Here is a 21,005-nt window from a genome sequence, read left to right as displayed (position 1 = left end):
TTGAATATATGTTTTATGGAATGTCCCTGGTATGTCCCTGAACAACAGAGCTATAGGTGATTTTACTTTGGATGTTTTATCTCCTGAAAGTGGTTAATAAGTATCATTCAATAAGCGTAATTACACTGATATTTAAAAAGTAATTTGCAACTTGCATGCTTTGCATGAGAAGTAACATTCACTGTAGGAAGGTTTTCCGTGATTCCCTCCTGTGAATGCAAGGTATGGAGATAATATAAGGATTGATTCTCTGATCACTTAAAGGTAAATGTAACTTGTAATACTTTCAGCTGCATGAGGATAGGGAGAGAGATCTTTTTGAATTTGATTTTGGAATAAGTCTTTACAAATTTTTTAAGAGGTGTTGAATTTTATTAAGAAAATCACATTTATTCACTTTTGCATGAAGTTCAGTTGAATCAAGGACAGTCTCAGGAAAAACAGGCGAACATCACGATATCCATCTCTAATTCTTCATGTCAGTCATTACAGGCTGTAGTCTATACTTTGCTCTGTCTGTTGTAAATCTGTTTATTAAGCCCTTTATTTATAACACCTGAGAAAGTTATTCTTAATGATCTGAACATTTGCTGTTTAAATAAAGATAGATTTCTTGAGTCAAGTAATTTAAGGCATTGATGTAACAAAGAATGCAGTTCTGTAAATATCAGAATTATTTATCCATTTATGAAAAAGTACATGCTTCAGTGTTTTCTTGAAGGAGAGCTTTTGTCATGTTTTTTGTCATCTTCTTTGCTTAAGAAGTATATCAATTCTTATTTCAAGTGGGTTGAACTGAATTAACAAAAATGAGACGTTTCTGATTGTGTCCAGATAACCTTTCAAAACAAAGTCTTATACAAGAAGAGGAAATCTGTGCTTTAAAAGACACAATTACACAACTTGATAAAGAAAAGGAAACTTTGCAAGACTGTCTCAAAGAAGGAAAAAAGAAGATTGCCACCCTTGAAGAAAGCCTGACAATTAAAGTATGTTCTAACATGTAAATAACATGTAAGCAAGTTATGGAATCACAAAAGATAAATAGTGAAAGGATCTGTTTGGTTATCTATAATAGTGCTCAGTGCTGACCTAGTTCTGCTTCAGTTTGAAGGCAACAATAAAACTCATTTTAACTTTAACAGCATTAAGTTTGAGCAATGTTGAACATCTCATGTTTGGTGTTTTGCATGGTCCAAGTTCAAATATTTTTCAAGAGAGCAGACTTTCAGTATTTTCCTGAAGTGGAGAAGAGTAAAGTAGCCAATAAGATCTTTTATCTTAAAATTCAGCCTAAATTTTTTCTTGGGATCCATTTATGTTAAAGATAATGAGTGCCAAATAATACTGCCTCTGTTGTCATTGGAGATGCATTTGTATGAGATCCTTTTCACCTTAAGGACTAGTTTACTTAAGAAAATTGCATCAGTTTATTGCACAGTGTGAATTCAGACTATATAGTAAAGCTACTTAGTTCTTAGTTCTGAGACATTATCTTTCACTTCAGCTTAAGTCCTCTAGGTATTGGGTTAGGCTAAACTAAATATGATACTTTTTACCTAGTATAATTGTTAAGGATTTGCACTGATTTTAACCAAATCACATAAAGAAAACATCTTGCAGGATGGGCCATAATCATTTTGGCATAAGCATCAAGTTTGCATTTTAAAATTGTAAAGTGGTGTCCATTTTAGGGAAGAGATAGCTATCTCTAATGTTTCTTGTGTTGCTAATGAAAGGCATTTCCTTAGCTTGTCTATGCTCCTTTTAATATTTTTATCCAAAGGTAGTGGAGTAGAGTGATACACTTTGTGCTAGCTTCTTTATGAAAATACAGTGATGGAATTCTTGTTTTATCAGTTAAAAACTACCAGACTCTCCTACTTTATTCATTGTAGGAAAGTCATAATGACTTATCTAAACTTATCTAATAGAAGATATCATTTAGTTTTGGGAGCGTGAGCCAAATACTGCCTTTAGAACTACAAAGGATAAAGAAATTTAATTTTTAAAAAGTTATATTTTTCCAGAAGTTAATAATACTTTTTCTTTTATTTGCCAAAGTAGATTATCAGAATTTTCAACTCTAAACATAATGAAACTTGGAAAAGTGGAATCCTTTGTGCATTAAATTGTTAAATCAAGCTGAAAAATAAAACAGTTAACTGAACAGAAGAAAAACATATTTAAATGTTTCTATTTATTAACTTGGGAGAATTTTTTTTTAATTATATATTTTTTTTAAGGAAAAAAAGATTTCAGATTTCAAGATTCTGATTTCCGAGTTGGAACATTCCACAAAGTAAGGCTAAGATTTCAAGTACATTTTAAAATTTTGATTAATTTATGACATCTATAGAAGTACTACCTCAAAAATTGAATTATAGAATGTGCTAATGAATAGGTTTTTTTATTATTCTAAAAATATTAAAATGTTATGACTTTGTTTCATGTTTTAAAAACTTAACTGCTGGAAAAACTATCATTTGTATTAGGTTGGGCAATATTGTCATACCTGAAATATTTATTATTTGCTGCATAGAAAATCTGCTGAAGCTCTCTGTATCTGTGAGAAAGATATCACCAGTTTGCATCAACAGCTAGAAGAAACCAATGATGAACTTGCACAGACTAACAAGAGCAGAGAATCATTAGCTCAGGAGAATGGCAGGTTACAAGAGCATCTTTCTAATATTAAGCAAGAAAACCAGGTATATCTGTATAGAGAACCCTTGCCTAAAAAGGAAAACTGTGTATTGTTTCAGTGATGCATAGCATTTGTGGGCTATCTTGTGAAAAATTAATCCACAAACTAGTCTTAATCTCATTTTTCATACTCTGATTTACCCTTATTGGTCAGCTCACTTGTATAAAGTGGATCAGCTATTTTTATGTAATGGTGCAGATATTTATCTTGAGGATCAGCTAATTAATCTTTACATAAAAATCATTGTGGCAGTTATAACCATTGCTTATATGGAAAGGTACTTTAAGGAGGGAAAGGTGTTTCTTATATTGTACTGTGACTGGCCCAGAGCATTTACCAGTTTATGAATTTGACTCACTGGTAACTTTAATACAGTATGTATTATGAAAGCTTAAAAATTTATTAACAGTGTTGTATTTACTTTCCTTTGCAGTGGCTTTTGCATAAAAGAAAAGAAATGTTTAATTATAATACAATATCCCATTATCTAATATGTTATTTATCTGTACGCAGTTACTAATGACAGTGGTTAAAATGCTTAAACTAAACTGCCATCTCATACACATAGATTGTTCTTGTACCAGTGTGTTTTCCAAGCAGCTAGAACTTAAGCTTAGGACCTGCAGTAGGTCATAACTGTGTGATATTCTGTTTTTTCTTCTGTTTGTTCAACCTCTTTCCTTCATTTATGATTTTTCTGATGCTTGCTCTTTTTCATCTGCACTTGTTTTACTGTTTTCTCTTTGAAAATACTTTCCTCTCTCCTGATTTTCTCTTCTTCTGGAAATACTACCCAGTTTTGAAGGAGCAGTTCCACCTGATTTTAGCTATATAAAATTCTTAAGTCATTAAGGCTCTGTTTTTAAGTGAAGTTCTCCAAAAGGAGATTCATCCCAGCCAGGTATTTGAAGTGGTCCATCCTACCTCTCTCTCACTCTGCATTTGTTATAGAGGAAGCGTAACTAACTAGTTTAGATCAGGTGCCTAATTCTGCATCTCAGAAATTAGGTGAGACAACTCCCATTCTAAGTAACTCTCTTCCCTCAAACATAGTAGTCTTTTTCCTCTAGAGCCTCTCTTCAAGTATGCTAGGAAGTTGCAGGTCCCTAGTAACCTTAATTACCAAAGGTAGGTAGTATCTATACAGATACGGTTTGCTGAAAGAGATTACTCTGGTGAATTACTGTTCTGAACCTGCTCTCAGGATCCCAGTACTTACTGATGTGGTCAGCTGGTTACAAAACAGAGCTTGCTGTTTCTTTGTGCTTCTAGTTACTTTCGGAAGCTCCCATGTTTTTCATTGCAATGTGCCTGGGTGCTTGTAGAAGCAGTTAGAAACTAAAAAAATTTGAGCATCATTAGAAGATCAGTTAATTTTTTGCAAGCCTGCCTGTACAACATGTACTGGTTCCTCTAGGCTCTTCCATTAATTCAGGTGAAATACCAATTATTTTAAATAGCATTCCCTTTTCTTCAGTACAGTTTATGAAAAAGTTCACAGAATTCCAGAATACACCTCAACAACTCGCAGCGGGTTCTCCATAAGTAGGGGTTTCCCACATATTTTTTCCTGCGTATCACTTCTTGCAGCTGAGTGTTCTCTTAGTAATTCCGTGAGGAAGGGGGAGTTGTTGAAAAGGGCAGTTAAAGGCCACCTTTCGGCCATTTCCTCCACCACCCCCACTTCTTGTTCCCTCTCTCAAGCAGCGATTGCCAGAACTTCTGTGTGCTTTCTCCTACTACCTGTGGCTTTGTTTATCCTGATTAGGAGATAACCGCTTGACTAGTTAATTGAATTTTCTACTTGTCTTCTGCTTTCTCGAGTGTGGGTTTTTAAGAGGTTGCAGCATGTAACAGAGAGCTGACTAAGCCCTGCTCCTTGAAGGGGATAGGCTAATCTCTTGCAATCGCCTAGCTACTAAATAGACAATCCATCTTTTGGGGGGTTGAATTATATTATCCGGTTTACTTTTTTCTTCTTTTTAAGAAGACTTAATATTACTTATAAGTCAAAGGTAAATATTTTTGATAAATGAAAAAATTTCTAGAAATATACATATAGGTTATATATAAATATATGTATAAATATATATAAATATATATTTCATGTAACCTTTGAAAATCTAGTTAATAAAGCCATAAGCTCTGCACTAATGCACTAGTTCTGTGTTTTGCAAAGATACAAACTTTGCTTTAGCCTTTGAAACAAATCTTTCTTTACAGGTACTACATAAAAAACTAGCAAAGTACCAGAATGAGCTTGATGATGTGAAGTTGAAAGCCCAGGATTCAAACAAAGATATTGTCAGGCTGAAGGGTGTGCTGAAGTCTAAAGTGAGTATGTAGATTTAACCTGTTAATAAAAGCCATCGCTTTAATAACAACAAAAAAAATTAACTATGTTTTCATGGAAGATTTTGTTTCTTAGCTGAAACTTATCTGAGTTCTGCAAAACAATTGTAATAGTTTGAACACGTTTTCTCAGATGTTTTTTGCAACGCACAGGTAAGGAAGTATATTTCACTGAGATTTTTTTTTTCTCTGTGTGTGTGTGTATATACTAAACTTAAAGGTTGAGTGAGTGAATAATACAGGGATTTGGGAATCTTTCATTTTTATTACCATATGGGATTAATGGCAAATAAAGTATTTCTGCAATATATTGCTATACCTCACATTTTTTATGTTAATTTAGCCATTTTTAACAGATGTCTCTTGAGCATCAAAATGTGGCCATCTTGAACAAAACACTGATTCCTGGGAAGTCTCTCAGTATTTTGGCTAAATGGCAAAGTTTTCAGTAAAGAGAGATAAAATCCAATACTATCTCATACTTGTAGACCTATGAATGTTCCTATTTAGTGAAACTTACTGTAAATCATTAAACAAACAAGCTTTATGTTTTAGGAGAGAGAGAACTGCGAGCTTTTGGAGAATTACCACAAAGCCTGTGAAGAAGGAGAAAGCTGGGAAACAAAATGCCATCAAGCAGAAGCAGATTGTAGCTCTCTTAGACTGGTGCTAATCAGTGCAGAGTCTGAGAACCGCAGGCTGAAAGAAAGAATTGAGTCCCTTGAAATAGAGGTGGAGCAAGTATGTTGAGATCATTATTTCCATAGATCACACTAGAAATGGTCTGGTATATTTTAAGATTGCAACTGTTTAAAATTAGGTAGGCTTAATACCACTTCTACTCATACTTTAGAGATAGTTGCTAAAATGAACTGTATGTAGTTTATGTTGATAATATAACTAGAATTCCACTGGCCACACTTGGGGGGGGGGGGGAACCCTTAAAAATAATACCATACTTCAAGAAAAAATATTATAAACTGCTCTTACGTTTGCAATGTGCAAAGATATAACTGCACAGAACTCCATAGCATACCTGAAGCATACCTACTGTTTTGTCACATGTTATGCCTACTTTTATTGCTTCCAGTTTTTCAGCCTTCTTTCCAGTGCTTTAGGTGTCCCCAGATCCTTTTCCTACTTGAAAATCTGAAGAAAAACAAGTGAAATGCACAGCATGGCTTTGAAAATACATTATAGATCTTGCTGCAGATCATATCTGCTTCCTGAATATCATATATACTGAGAACTACCCATGCACATTAGATACTCAAGAACTGAGTTGCTGCTGTTCAGAAGAGGGATGGAAGCATAGCAGTAGCAAAGCAGCGCAGGAAGATTTTATTGCAGATTTTGACAGTTTTTGAATCTAATAGAACTGACAGATGATGCCAGCCTCAAATGGGAAGAGATTCCATCTTCCTAACTCCTTCCCACATGTCTGATATCGAGTACAGGAACAAAGAGGCCTCTCTGTGGAAAACGGTGTCAGTAAATTGAGTCAGAATTCCAGGTGGATAATACCTTTGGGTTCATAGGAGTTACATGTCAGATATATCTTGGACGCAAAAGTTTTTATTATATATTTTTTGTTTTATATAAAAGTTTTATCTTGATGTGGAGTTGGTATTGTATATGCTTAGTGCTGCCTTGTGTTCTTTGGGCTTTTTTTATGGTATGAGTTTAGCTTCCTAAACTTGAACACTGGCAAGACAGAAAGCTAGAATTAATGAGATGCTCCCCATACAATCATCCCTTTTTGATCTTACTCCTAAGAAATCCTTTAAGGAAGTCACAGTACTTTATGTCTCTCTTAGCTTTTGTCAATCTTCCAGACTCATTCTGCCACCAGCTGAAAATTAAGAGGTTAGAAGTGACCAGAAATGCAAGTCAGGTGTCACTGGAAAAGTACAGGCACTTTTTGAAAAGTTTTTGTTAATGTAAAATACAGAAAAATCTGAATTCCTCTAGTCAGAACTCTTGCTGCTGGCTTGTAAATTTCTTTAGTGTGACTTCTGTCATCTCTTAATCATGCCTGATTTTATGCATGACAGCAGTGTAAGTATTACAGTATCTCAACACTCATTGCTCTTCTACATGCAAGAATTTATTTTATTGTCAGAATAAGAGGGTCTATTCTGAAACTAAAAAGGGGGCCAAAGGTGGGAATTTAGAACCTTATTAGTGCTGTAGAAAGAGCAGAATCCTAGGAAGGGAGATGAAAATGTCAGAAGCTGATTCTGCTGTCAGAAGCAAGAATTCTTGTTCTCTAGTTATTATATACGTAGGAGTTATTTAAATAAATAATTTTAAAGTTTACTTCAGAATGATTACTGCTGTCTTTTCAAATTCACCACAGCTATATAGAGATCTTTTTAGGATATTGGAAACAGTTTTATATCTTCTTTGCAGTACAACTTTAATGATCTGACAATGCTTTATTATAGAATTTAACAACAGAAAAAGCATACAAGTCTCAGATTTCTACCTTAAACAAGTCTCTTCTGAAAATGGAAGGAGAGCTTCAAAACATACAGCGGGAGAAAGTCTCTATACTTGCAGATCTCACATCTACACAAGAACTTTGTATTAAATTGGATGCAGGCAAAGAACTATTAAACCGGCAGTTAACTTCCAGAGCAGAGGAAGTAGAAAGGGTATGTGAAATATATTATAAAAACAATTTTATATTAAAGTTGTACTTAAGGGATCTAAAACTACTTCAGGATCTAAAGTAATCAAAGAAACTGCTATTGATCTATAGCATTTCAATTTTTTTTTTTTAAGTATTTATTCCTCAGAGGGTGGATACTGTATACTATCTGAAGAGCTGACTGCTTTGAGAGGTTTCACTGTGAACACTCAAAATTCAGGACTTAAAATTACTGGTTGTTTTCTTAAAATGTCATAGATTTTTAGATCCAGTCACTTACATCAGCAAGCAGAATGGCTAGAGTAGTTTGTTAGCAAAGCACCTTGACATGGATATGAACATACTTGACTGCTGTCAGAAGTAAGTAACAATATGTCTTTAATAGTCGCTCCTTAAGTTCGCTTGAAAATCAGTTTCTGTTGACCTGGATATTTATAAAAACTATAAAATTAATGTTTGATAGGCAAATTTTTTAAAAGTCAAGGCAGATAAACTCTGCATGAGTATGAAAAATTTTCCAGATTATTCAGATCTTTTCAGTATAATTTTGTCATCGCACTGTTTCTTCTCTGCTCCAGCTCAGATGAGATAATTTCTTATTCCTTTACAAGCTTCTAGCATTCCATTATGCTGTTTTTGAGTGTTACAGATAAACTTGCTGTTTGGCAGTTCGTTGGTTGTTCTTGCCAAATGCACTATATGATGTCTCTTGTGCCCTGTGGTGGTTTTGATAGGGAAGATTTCCAGAATATGGCATTTGTCTGAAGCCATCATGTGGTCTGATTTGACTGTGAGACTTCCTGGGTCCTTCTGTGAATTCACCTGGGAAGGGGCCTCCTGAGGACAGTGGAGAGAAACAACAGTTTCAGGAGAGAAAAATGCAGAAAATGCAAAGGGAGAGCTTGGAGAAAGTTCTGAAGCTGGGAAATTTTCGCTAGTGTTTTCATACCTTTCAGCTGGTAGTCTTTTACCAGCCATGTAAAACCTTCAGTTAGGGCTCTTAGTTTACATATTACGCCATTGCAGAGATCTGCATGACCAGAATTTCTTTTGCAGCATATGCATATTTAGAAGTGGAAACTAAACCTAATGTCAAATAACACTGTTCTTTCAGTATTTCAAGTGCTGTTTATTTTAACTTACGCTGTCTCCAGTTTTCAGTATTCTTTCGTCCTGACGTACAAAATTAGAGTATTAACACTTTATAGGCAAGGGATTTTTGATTGACAGTTAATGGAAAATGACTAGGGACTAAGGAAATCTTGTTTTTTTTAATTTGGTAAAACCAAATAATTGGGGGGCTGCTTTGGAAAGTGAAAGATGCTTTTTCTTCTGCTGGCCTGTGATCTGAGTTCTCAGTGTCTTCCTATTTTGGACACACAAATGGTTATTCCCTGAATATTCTGAGGAGTGTGCTGGAGACTTGGGAGTGTTTGTTAAGGCATCTCAGTTCATAGATTTATCACAGTCTTTGGGTAAGCAGTGTCATGCTTACTGCAAGCTAGCTGTAGGTAAAATACAAATAAGTGTTTGCAATATTTGAAATGATTCAGACACCTTAGAATGCATAGGTGAAAAAATGAAGGCAAAAAGGCATATGGTTTTCTTATGCTAAGATTAAATTAAACAGGTTTCTGTTTCTTTGTCCAGCTGACTTGATACAGATTTTCTTGACACACTGTCTCAGAGATTTTTTTTCTTTGTTTCTGTACCTTATATGCATCCATATGAAAGAACCTCTTTTTCAGTGGAACATACTAGATTTTATACGTATTCTTCTTTTTTAGGTCCCCCAAGAAATATGGTTGTTTAATCTCTTTGTTTTGGAATGTATTCACTTTTCCTTCTCACTAGATTTTTTTTTGGATGCTCCTTTAAGTAAAATAAATACAATATTACCCTGTTGGAAATAGAGATATTGGTTTGTTAGATCAGGTGTCATCTCCTCTAAGCAACTGGTTAATCAACAATTTCTTGCATCAACAAAATGTAAAACTTCCTCTCTGATAATTCCATCTGTGTTTTTCACATAGAGAGTCTGTGTCTATTGATTCTTTTATTTCATAGCAGTTTGTGGCTGCTTGTATTGAGTATGTTTATGGTCATATACATTAGATAAATTAATAAAGCTGACAGCGGATTTTGATTGAGGTCAAATATGACAATGATCAACCACTTGGAGCAAGAGCAAGTTTGGGTCATTGATCCCAGCCTTTTTTTTAAGTTACTGTGACAGATGGCTGGGAGGCTTAATAGGCATACATCTAAAAGTTTAAAATTTTTGTTTAGCTGCAGAATGATTGTGAGTCATCCTGTTCTGAAATAGAGCTCCTCAGGAAACAACTGACAAATGAAAGAGCATCTCTGAAAAATCTGGAATCTTTGCTTGTGTCCAGTCGAGAGAAAGAATTGCAATCACAGATAGCAGAGCAGGAAAGAGACTCTGAAATTCAGCTTCTCAAGGAACAGCTTGCTTTAGCAGAAAATAAACTGTGAGTAAATGACCAATAGAATATTGAAGTTTTTTTGAGCTGCTGTGTTTTTTTTTTCTTTCTTTCTTTCTTCCAGTATATGTATACACATAGATTGCTTACATCTAGTTGCATCTGCAACTAGCCAGAGTATCTTTGTTACCTTAATAGCAGAAGATGCTAAAAATCTGTTTCTGATTCCTCAGCTATACCCTAAAAGGCTTTTCTATGTAGAGTTATATTTTACCCCATAAAATGTTCTTAACATCATTTGCATGCATGGTATAGCAGCCCTTTTAATTTTGGATAATTTTGTTTGGTAACATAGTTGGAGATTTATAATTGCTACCTAATTAAATTATATGGACTTCACAGTGCTGTGCAAAGCTGGGATTTTACTCAGCTCAGAAATACAACAGTTCAGCTAGAGTCAGAACTCGATATCACCAAAAGACAGCTGGGAACTGAGCGCTTTGAAAGGCAAGTATATGCTTTCTGTTATGCTTCCTGCATCTAATCTGGATGACGTGCAGTATTAGTATTTAGACTTAGACTGTTTAAAAGGATAAACAGCAAAATTTGGTTTTGCTCTGCTGCACGTCTTCTGTTTGTTTGGATGGTACTCAGTTCACTGAACTTAGGCTGTGTAATCATTATGCATGCTGCCTAAACTCATTGTCTAGGTTTCCTTTATACACAGATGAGATAGTGAGATAAACTGCCTTCTGGAAGTGCCTAATTTAGGATGGGTTGAATCACTTTCCAGAAGATGCCTGTCTGTCTTCATTGATTTATAGTGAGAGTTTAGGTTAAATAAGTAATGTATAGACTACGATTTCTGCAATGTGAATACTATCCTTCAACAACACCTGTAGTGGTGAACTAAAGCAGGTAGAGCACTGGTTTGAGGGGTATGCACTTGTCCGTACAGTTTAATTGTTAGTATACACTCTGGAACAGTTTTAGCCTGTATCAACCAGTATTCTCACAGGTACTGTTTGAAGCACAGTGGGTGCTAGGAATGGTTTCCAGATGGCAGAATGAACAAAGTCACTTTTATTTTTCTTTTTTTTGGCAGGGGGTCGGGGGGAGCCTAACAATATATACAAGCTGTTTTCATATGATTTGGCCACAGGGCCAGAAAACAGTCCCTGGCCTGCCTTATTAATTAGTTTATCTATGTAGTCTCGGTGTCTTAAATAGTTCCTTATCTGTGAAATGGGAATAACAGGATTTCTCTGCCTCACAGATGTATCAAGGGTTAAAATATTAACGTGACCAGGTTATGTAAGGTTACGTAAAGGATGGCTAGAAAGAAGCAGGCTGATGTGATTACAGCACAGGTTAGAGAATCAAGGATCCTGTTTAATTGTAGTAAATCACTCTGTTGATGCTCTGTTCTCTCACAAGCAAAGATGAAGGTTTTGAAGGGGGACCTCTACACCTGAGGTCAAGCCTTTTAAAAATTAATTCCTTAAATACTTCAGTATGTTTCAATTTCAGATGGTGTCCTACTTTACTTTGAAGTCATGGCAAAGCTTGCTAAAGTTAGGTTAGATTTGCAAGTCAGTTTAAAAGTGATCATTTGTGCTTCTTCAGCTGCATAAAATAGGCCAGATTGTATGCTAATGCAAGAGCACCTTTGTTCTGAAAGAAATGTAATCTTCAAACTGTTGTTTCTCTGCTCCTGCTTTGTGAGTACATCCATCTCATGGTGTATGGGTGTTCCGGGGTAGGGACTGTAAATGTTTCTTCCTCAAATGTTAATTGACAAAAAATTGAAAGTCTCCATACTTAATCTCTTCTCCTAGTTAGGGATACTTTGTTACTAGTGTGGCTGTTTACAGTTGCAGTAATGTTAATATTTAGTTTACAATTTGTTGGCAAATCAAATATTAGAGTAAGACCGTACTGGCACACAGCCTCATTCTGAGACTAGATCCCCAGTTTTCATTCCTGAAGAGAATTACTCCTCTCCTTCAAGAGAATTACAAGCATAAGTACCTGAATTGTTTTGGAAAGAACAATGTTAGGTTCCTTTATGCAGTCTCTAAATCAGTTTACAGAATCACAGAGTAGTTGAGGCTGTAAGGGATGTCTGGAGATCATCCAGTCCAATGCCTCTGCTCAAGCAGGGTGAGCTAGAGCAGGTTGCCCAAGTCCATGTCAAACTGGGTTTTGAATATTATCAAGGATGGAGACTCCACAGCCTCTTTGGGCAACCTGCTCCAGTGTTCAACCACCCTCATAGCAAAGAAGCGTTTTCTTCTGTTCAAGTGGAATTTCCCATGTTTCAGTTTGTGCCCATTGCCTCTCGTCCTGTCACTGGGCACCACTGAGAAGAGTCATCTTGACACCCTCCCATCACATATTTATACACATTGATGAGATTCCCCCTGAGCTTTCTCTTCTCCAGACTGAACAGTCCCAGCTCTCTCAGCCTCTGCTTGTATGACAGATGTTCCAGTTCCTTAATCATCTTCATGGCCCTTTGCTGGACTTGTTCCAGTATGTTCATGTCCTTCTGGTACTGGGGAGCCCAGACCTGGACAACAGTACTCCAGATGTAGTCTCACCAGTGAGGAACAGATGCAAATGACCATGTCCCTCAACCTACTGTCCTCTCTCTTCCTAATGCAGCCCAAGAAACCACTGGCCTTTGCTGTGAGGGTGCATTTTGGCTCACATTCAGCTTGTCCACCAGGACCCCCAGTCCTTCTCTGCAAAGCTGCTTTCCAGCTGGTCGGCCCCTAGCATGTACTTGTGCGAGGGGTTCTTCCTCCTCAGGTGCAGGACTTTTCCCTTCCCTTTGTTGAAGCTCCTGAGGTTTCTCTCAGGCCAGTTCTCTAGCCTCTGCATGGCAGTACAGCCCTTTCAGTCGCTCCTCCCTGTTTTGTAACATCTGTGATATAGTTGCACAAGCAATATGCAGAAATCTTAGTGCAGACTGAAACGTTACCTCAGGTAAAAATCTGACATTAGATTTAGCTGTCTCTGAAAGCCTAAAGGTTTGGTTTTGGCTTTTTCATAAAATCAAAACAGTGTCCCCTTAATATCCCACAAAGGTTACAAAAATTGTGGGTTTTTTTATTTTTCTTGCTTTACAAGAGCAGATATATATCTCTTTTGCTATCATAGAAAGGGAGTAAAGCTCCAGATTGGCATCTTACAGCTGATCTTTCTTTCTAGTACTGGTAAGTGAAAACTAGAAAATTAGCCAGAGAGCAGAAACGTACTATCACTGCAGTCGATATTGTGATAGTATACAATGAAGCAGCAGACATGACTCCTTTTTTGTCTTCAGTTTAAAGAAGCGTGTAGATGATATCCCTGTCCTAACACTGACTCCTCTAGCTGTATTGATTTACTACTGTCTTGGTGCCAAATGGAATATTACCTGAAATTAGGAAGTGGTGGCTAGCTGCTGGTGCTGTCAGGCCTGGAATGAGCACCAATGTGGTGATATGAGGATGCTTGATCCTTCTGTCCTGGTGTGTCCTTACCAGTCAGGGAAAGCACCTTCCCATCCCTCCCAACCTCCTGATTGCAGAAGCACGTTTGGCTTATGTGAAAACAATGGGTTTGATTTATTGTCCTGCTCTGTCTGTGGTGACCATGCATAGGGCTGGCTAACAGGGGCCCCCAGGTAGCCTTGTTCACATGATTTGCCTACCTTAGAATTCCTTTTTCTCTTTTCTGACCCACCTTTTTGTTGTCCTTGTACCTCCCTTTCTCTGCCTCCGTCTCCTCCCAAATAAACAACCTCCCCCTAATCACTTTTTCCTGTTGGTCACAGTTTTGCTACATCCATACATGAAACTGGTCTTTCTGATATCGTTACCCAGATGATACCAGCTTTATGTGGTATTACTGATGCGCAGTTACCTAGGTACTGCTGGCCTTGTAAGACTCTGTGCCCCAAGAGTTCCCTCCAGTTCTCTCCATCTGTGAGGTTTGGCCATTTCTTGCCTAAATCTCCCTTAACCACATGTGAAAACCAGCCATTTCTCATGGTACTATCTGTGACTTTTGTCAGCTTCTCACACTGTTACCTCTCACATCCAGCAATTTCTCATGTTACGTCCAATGGTTTTCCATGTCCTGTTCAGTTAGTTTAACCTCACACCAAAGCCTAGTTGAGGCTCTGATCCCTAATCCCTAATTTTAGGGATCAGTTGCATCCCTAAAATTCCCCTGATTAAAGATAGCATCAGAAGGAGCTGCACCACTTTGACTGTGTCCCCCAGATCCTGTACAGGCCTCCTGTACTGCACCTTCCCTACTTGGGCTGCACATACAGGGATGGAAGCCTGACTCTCCTGGGTGTTTCCTGTGAGGGTGCAAATAGGTGCAGTCTGACTTCCTCCCATTGCCAGCACCCATCTTGACCATTAAAGACAATACAGCATGTGCACAGTAGGGCTCTTAAGAGCAAGAGTGGCCCATGAGACTAATAGTCAATGTAGACAAGTGAAGTTCTTTAGTGTTTATAGTGCATATGACACCTCCCTGGGCACAAGGTTGTGGGATGTTGGTAGCTAGGTGGAAGATTGTTATACTCTGACTGGTACTTGGATTGTTATGCTCTGACTGGTGCTTGCTGCTGATGCTTGTAGATTCAGATCTCTGAGGTGGTGCTGGATCTGATCCCTCTCCTGCAGGTTTTGGTGGTCCACTTCGGTGGCTGACCTCATGGATAGGGCTGTGATAATGGCTAAGTCACACCAGAGTCCATTTCAGTTGAATACCACAACTGCAGTGCATGTTATATAGTCATTTGAAAGGTCTTGGGCAACTGGGAGCCTGCTTTTTCCAGCTCAGGTTGATGCTATCCTCCCAACACAGCCATTCATTTAGAGTGAACCATTACCCAGGTTTTACTGGAATTATACACGGAAATTTAGGGGTTGTTGCAGCCAGTCTTCCTAGTAGTTTTCCAGTCCAACCAAAGCTACCTTCTCATTTAAACCATTGGCAGCCAGAAACCAGGATCCAACGTGAGTATGTGCCTCCCAAATTTCCCAGTGTATTACCCAATCCCGCATGCTTCCTTTCCTTACACCTAGATGCAGGAGTTATGTTTGGACCAATATTCACCCGCATCCCTTACAGTCAAAATGAGCAGAATCCTGTTTTAGTACATTCCCATTGGAAAATCCAGGAGCTCTGGAACATCCATCTGCCTCAGGGCACCTTAGGTAGGCTTTCCTGCTGGCCTTGCTGGCCCAAACTGCCAGCACTGCCACAGTCACGATAAGCATCCCATCTCTTAAAAATAAAAAATGACCCCCCCCCAAAATGATGATAGTGATTATGAGATCATTTTGATCATTTTTGTAAAGTGCTTAGCCTCACTCTAAAATAATTTTGATGTAGGGAACGTGCTGTACAGGAGCTTCGACTCCAGAATCTTACAACCTCATATCAGTTAAACTCCACATTAAGAACATCATCACCTGAACGTTGCCACCATCAATCTCCTGACTGGTCTCTGGACCGGTCCCTAGAAGGGTAAGTAGTTCAGCAATTCAGTTCTTAACATAGAAGAAAAATAGAAGGATGAACCCTGATATTTCTTGTTGAAATGTTGGATGAATCCCATGAAATTATATTGCTTCAAAAAAGTTAAACAGATTCAGAACCACAATTTTTTTCATGATATTCCTTGTATTTTATTTTATTCAGCTGTATCAGAGTTAGGCAGTTAACAGCAACTGCATGCACTGGAACTGCTGTAGCTGTAACACCTTCTAGCAATAACTATAAGAGTGCTACATAAAATCCCAACTTGACTTACTATGTTTTTGTCCAATTTTAGATATAAATATTTAGATCGCTGCTACAGAAAGCTCATAGCTATCCAGCTGTTCTTCTTGTAGTAATTTTCAAAATATTTTTTACTCCAAATATGTATGTACCTATCAGCATATTTTTATTGGAAACATGGATGTATTCTAAACATCATCAAACACATGTTAACCTGAGGATGAACAAGCCCAACAGTTTTCCTTTTCACAGACAGTGAAATGGAGCCTCCACAATATGCAACCACTCCCCTGGCAGTTTCAGTCTTAGCTTGGTTTCATATTATCTGCTGCTTGTTTTGTGTGTGTGTGTGTGTGTGTGTGTGTGTGTGTGTGTGTGTGCATGCATGTATGTTTTTTTTGTTTGTTTGTTTTTTGTTTTTTGTTCTTTGGTAAATTGATGGCAACACGCATTAAAAATAATAGCAAGTTGAGAGGGGAAAACATTCTCAATTCATGACTTCCAGGAAATCTTTTCTGTTTATGAGACGATGATGTCTTCCAAATGAATTTCATTAATACTCTGCTAACTGAGATTTTTACTTTGGCACTTCATTTATCTTTGTTATCAAAGCCTTCTCTAAGTACATAGGTCCTATGAGTGTGGTGCAACTTGGGTAAGTAATTGAGACCAGAATGAGATAAATTAACCAGTGTAAAATAAGTGGCCTGGTAGAATGTGTAAGCGGGAAGATACTAAATGCAAATATTTGATGGATGTAATCATGAGCAGAACAGCAGAATTACTTAAGGTGGTTCAGATAGATGTTAGGTGGTAATGAAACACATTCTAGCTGTAAGTTCCTGTTGGATTTAAAGCAGAATGATATTAGAAATAGACCTCTAGGAGGTGAAATTCCACGTCAGTTGATTGAAGGTAACTTGTTGAGTATAACTTGACTGAAGGTAACTTAAGACAAGATACTGTAAAAATAACTACGTACTCATAGAGAGGCTTCTTCAACAGCCAACGTCTGATTCTACAGTACATGAAGTACACCAAGATAGCAGTGCTGGTGTCACCATTGATGCTTTGCCTCCTGTACAGTGTTTTGATACTGTTTTACCAGATGGACTGTGATGGGAGATGAGTCAACAGTTACCTTTCTATTTTAACAAGATTGTGATAATCAGAAATAAATTAGTAAATTTTTTTATTCCCCCATCTTTCTTTTTGTCTTTAGTGCACAAGACTCCATGTTTCACTACAGTGAAAAAGCATGTGCCTTGTACTTTGTCTTGCAGACCTGGTAGGAAAGACCTTTTCTATGTGACTTTCATAAGCAATAGTAATCCAGAGGTTGTCTTCCACTTCAAAGAGCATTATCGCACTTTTGTGCAATAAAATATAATCCTACAAAGCATCTGGATTGACTGTTGAAGTGTCTAGGAAGCCTGCTCAGAGTGCTTTCAGAATCAAAACCTTAATTTTTTTGCATGTAGAAACATCAGAATGTATTTCTGTATTCACTGAATGTGAAACAAATTGGATTTCCTATTTTTCTTTCCTAGGGATTCTTCGTTCAAAGACTTTTAATGTTATATTCATGATGGCCTGTGAAGACCCTACACATCATCTAGAGAGTTAGAGTTCAGATATAATTCTGGGCTTACCATTTTTTTCCCTTTTGAATGCTACACTTCATTAAATATGTTTCGTGATTTTTGGACCTTCCTAATGTTCAGTGTAAAGAAATCTGTCTAGATATTTTCCTCTTCTTCCCAGCCCTGCTCAGTCTTGTATTATTGTGGGATGTGGCCCATCTCAGTTAACAGGAAAAAAATGCAAGTTCCATCAACCATACTGATAGTGTGTGACTTTCTATTATTAAAAATGTATTGATGAAACTTGAATAAAGGAATGGATATAACAATATCAGGGAAAAGAAGTGTCTATATCCAGATGTTATGATCTGAATGTATTTTTGCTGGACTATGTGAGGATTATGCTTGAGAGGAGGTGCTATGCTGTCTCAAGGGAGGCTCAAGGGATTTTTTTTCCTTCAAACCTCTCATGCTTCGCAATTTGGCCAAAATAGGATACTAAAGCCAGGAGATATCACAGTGTTTTGATATCCATCTATCGTATGTTATGATAGGGTATGTTTCTGTGTGTTTCCAGTATACATATATTTGAGAGGTATTCAACTTCTAAGAATTTTATTAGAACTGTTTTACAACAATTTATTTTTATTTACAACAATTTTATTACAGCTACACTAACTTTCTACTTAAAGGGTTTTTTAATGTGAAAGTACTATTTGTATGGTGATAAATACTGACATTTTAACTTGTTCAGAATTTCTGCTCTTTAGGTCATATTATTTGTCAATGTTACACATCTTTAAATGGAGGAGAGCATTCTCTCCTGCTGTAAATGATCTGGGAAGTCTCTTTTTCTGTATTTGGAAGTAGAGAAATAATTTCTGTTTAATTCAGTACATTATTCACTTCCCCCCCCCTTTTTTTTTAAATAGATTCATCTTTCTTGCTATGTTCATAAAAACTTTTCCAAAAGATCTCTTAAGTTTATCTTTGAAGGCAAGGGCAGGTTGGCCATGATAATGGTTTGAACCAACATTTTGCATATGTTACATACACATTCTGTTTGTGATAACCTGACTGCTAAACATTCGGATTCATATCTCAAATAATGATTGAAGACAGCGTAACCTATATGAATGCTCCTTATCTCCTTTTAAAACCTGTTGATGTGAGCTATAGATATGATTCTATGTTGCTCTTAGGAACAGGTTGCTTTAAAAAGCCTTTAAAGGTATTTTAATAAATTAGGTCCCCTCCAAAATTATAGCATATAAATATATACTTGTAACAAATTCTAGGACTAGCTGTCCACAACAACAGTATCACTGCAACATCACTGTAGTGGCAACCTCACATCTGACCTAATGTGAAGTCAGAAAATGAAGAAAAGATGGAAGAAGAATTAATTGAATTTTCTTCAGTTTGTAAGTAATATGTTTCGGTTTAAGAAAAACAGTACTTGTTCACATCTTGCCAATGTAGTAATAGCCTAAGAGGATTTGAACAGTATTTGTTCATTGGGAATTGCATGTGTTACTCTCTTCACAGTATATTCTAAAAACCTTAAGACCATTGCTGAATATGAAATTTTCCTTCCTCCTTTAAGTAGAAGATAGATAATGAGCTGAAACAGCACATTTATAGTTCTCTGTTTCTGATTGGAGGCTCTCTAATTTTTAATAACATACCTTATTTTTTTTTCCTAAAACAGGAAGTACTATTGAATATGTCCAAATTGAAAGGTATTATAGTATTTTGCGGTGGTATCTATTTTCTCATAATGTGGGTTACTGGTGGTAGGGTACTTTTCTTGCTGTTGCTTTATTACAGTATTTTGTTTGGAAATAAACATATACAATCCCCCCATCATTCATGTTTGCATTTGTGATGCTTATTGACAACTCTAAATAATACTATACATACAAACTTTTTAAATGAACTCTTATTTATTCACAGTAATTTGTTACATATCAAAATTATTTTCTTGTGAAATAAGAGCATATTAAACTCATTTTCAGCTGCTTTGTGATAACTTAAAATGATCTGCTTTGCATAACAGAGAATGCTATACTGTTTTAAAAAGCATTCATGCTTTTCTACAGCAATATTTTTATAACTTCTAGCCACTGGTTATGGATTTGTTTCAGCTGATTCTGCTAACCCAAAGCAGTGGAGCCTGTATCACCATTAACCAATAGAAAATATTTTACTTGAGCATAACTAGTTTACAGGATTTGTAGAAAAAAGAACACAGTGCCTCTGGTATCCTCCCTTCTTTTTCTTCATCCTAGAAGAAATAGGAGCTACTATTTGTATAGAACAATATCGGCACTACTAGTGGAGATACAGTTCTACCAATGAGGAAGAATTCATTATGTATTTCTGCCTAAAACTGTTTCAGTGCTTTTCTAACAACCTATGCAAGCAACCTCTCAACAGCATTTGGAACTGTGTATCTGTGCAACTTATCCTGCTGATTCCCCTCGAAACCATTGTTTTCCTTTCGGTCACTAATAAAGATTGATCTTTAGAAACATGTAATCAGTTAAAATTCTGCTGCCAGTGTTAAGGCAAGTATTTTTAGCCTTTGACCAGAAAAAATGTGTGCACTGTGGGGTGGCTTTGGTAGTGCTAGAGCTGAGATTTTATTTGTTCCTGTTTCTTCTGAGACTGACTAAACCAGTCCAGGTATTAATGCAGCAGTGGCTATCACTGCAGAGTTTAGAGTATTAGAAAACCACATGGCTATCAGCATCAGAATTACTTTAGCAGCTCTCTTTACTCTTCTGTTTTTGTACATTTTATATGACTTTCAGATTACCAGTTCTGAAATGAAAAAATGCATTTTAAGTTAATACATAAGGAATGTTTAACCTATCAGTTTGCACTAGTTCCTCTTTCCGTATGTCTTAGTGATTTCAGTATGACTGAAGTATATGAACAGTTTTGCACAAGGAATATATGTTGTTTTGCTGATACAGACTGGAATGTCAGTGAAATGTAATCCCTCAATAAAGGAAGCAGGAGTTTGTTCAATGCATCTTGCAGTCTTTTTCCAAATAATCTTTCTTCTGATCCACTGGACCTTCACATTCATTTCCAGCAGAGGGAGTGCATGAAATGAAAATGAATGAATTATAGCTGTTGTGGAAACATTGTGTGAACGTGTGGAAAGAGGGAAAGATATTTCACAACTGGTGTTAAGCTTTGGACACTTTCCAAACAAAAGAAAAATACTCTGGTAAGATGGACAAAATGTTTGTGTGGCTTGGCTTGACTAGATTGAAACATACATCCTCATTTCATGACAGGGATCAGATTTTTTATTAATAAATTTTGAAGAAAAAGTTTGTTTATAACTGAAACATTACATATAAGACAGCCTGAAATAATGTTTCCTTCCAAAGGACTTTTTGACCTTTCTAGTGATTTTTCCCAAGGTTCTCCCACCCTTACTCCTCAGTTTTACTCTC

At 36.7% G+C, this 21,005-nt stretch overlaps 1 protein-coding gene across 1 annotated transcript in view; it reads left to right on the top strand.

Moving 5' to 3' along the window:
• TSGA10 (testis specific 10) overlaps positions 1–20,572 on the top strand; it is a 51,934-nt gene extending 31,362 nt beyond the window's left edge. Inside the window, exons 14-23 of the mRNA XM_064502283.1 lie at positions 835–989; positions 2,247–2,302; positions 2,543–2,711; positions 4,931–5,041; positions 5,615–5,800; positions 7,507–7,716; positions 10,002–10,204; positions 10,559–10,663; positions 15,560–15,694; positions 17,500–20,572. Of these exons, the coding sequence (XP_064358353.1) occupies positions 835–989; positions 2,247–2,302; positions 2,543–2,711; positions 4,931–5,041; positions 5,615–5,800; positions 7,507–7,716; positions 10,002–10,204; positions 10,559–10,663; positions 15,560–15,694; positions 17,500–17,524 (1,355 nt within the window). The 3' untranslated portion in view covers positions 17,525–20,572. The remainder of the gene's footprint in view (positions 1–834; positions 990–2,246; positions 2,303–2,542; positions 2,712–4,930; positions 5,042–5,614; positions 5,801–7,506; positions 7,717–10,001; positions 10,205–10,558; positions 10,664–15,559; positions 15,695–17,499) is intronic.
• The last annotated feature ends 433 nt before the right edge of the window (positions 20,573–21,005 follow it).

Source organism: Dromaius novaehollandiae, chromosome 1 (genome assembly GCF_036370855.1).
Source record: "Dromaius novaehollandiae isolate bDroNov1 chromosome 1, bDroNov1.hap1, whole genome shotgun sequence".
Classification (NCBI taxonomy): Eukaryota; Metazoa; Chordata; class Aves; order Casuariiformes; family Dromaiidae; genus Dromaius; species Dromaius novaehollandiae.
This window is presented reverse-complemented; position numbering and strand designations above follow the sequence as displayed.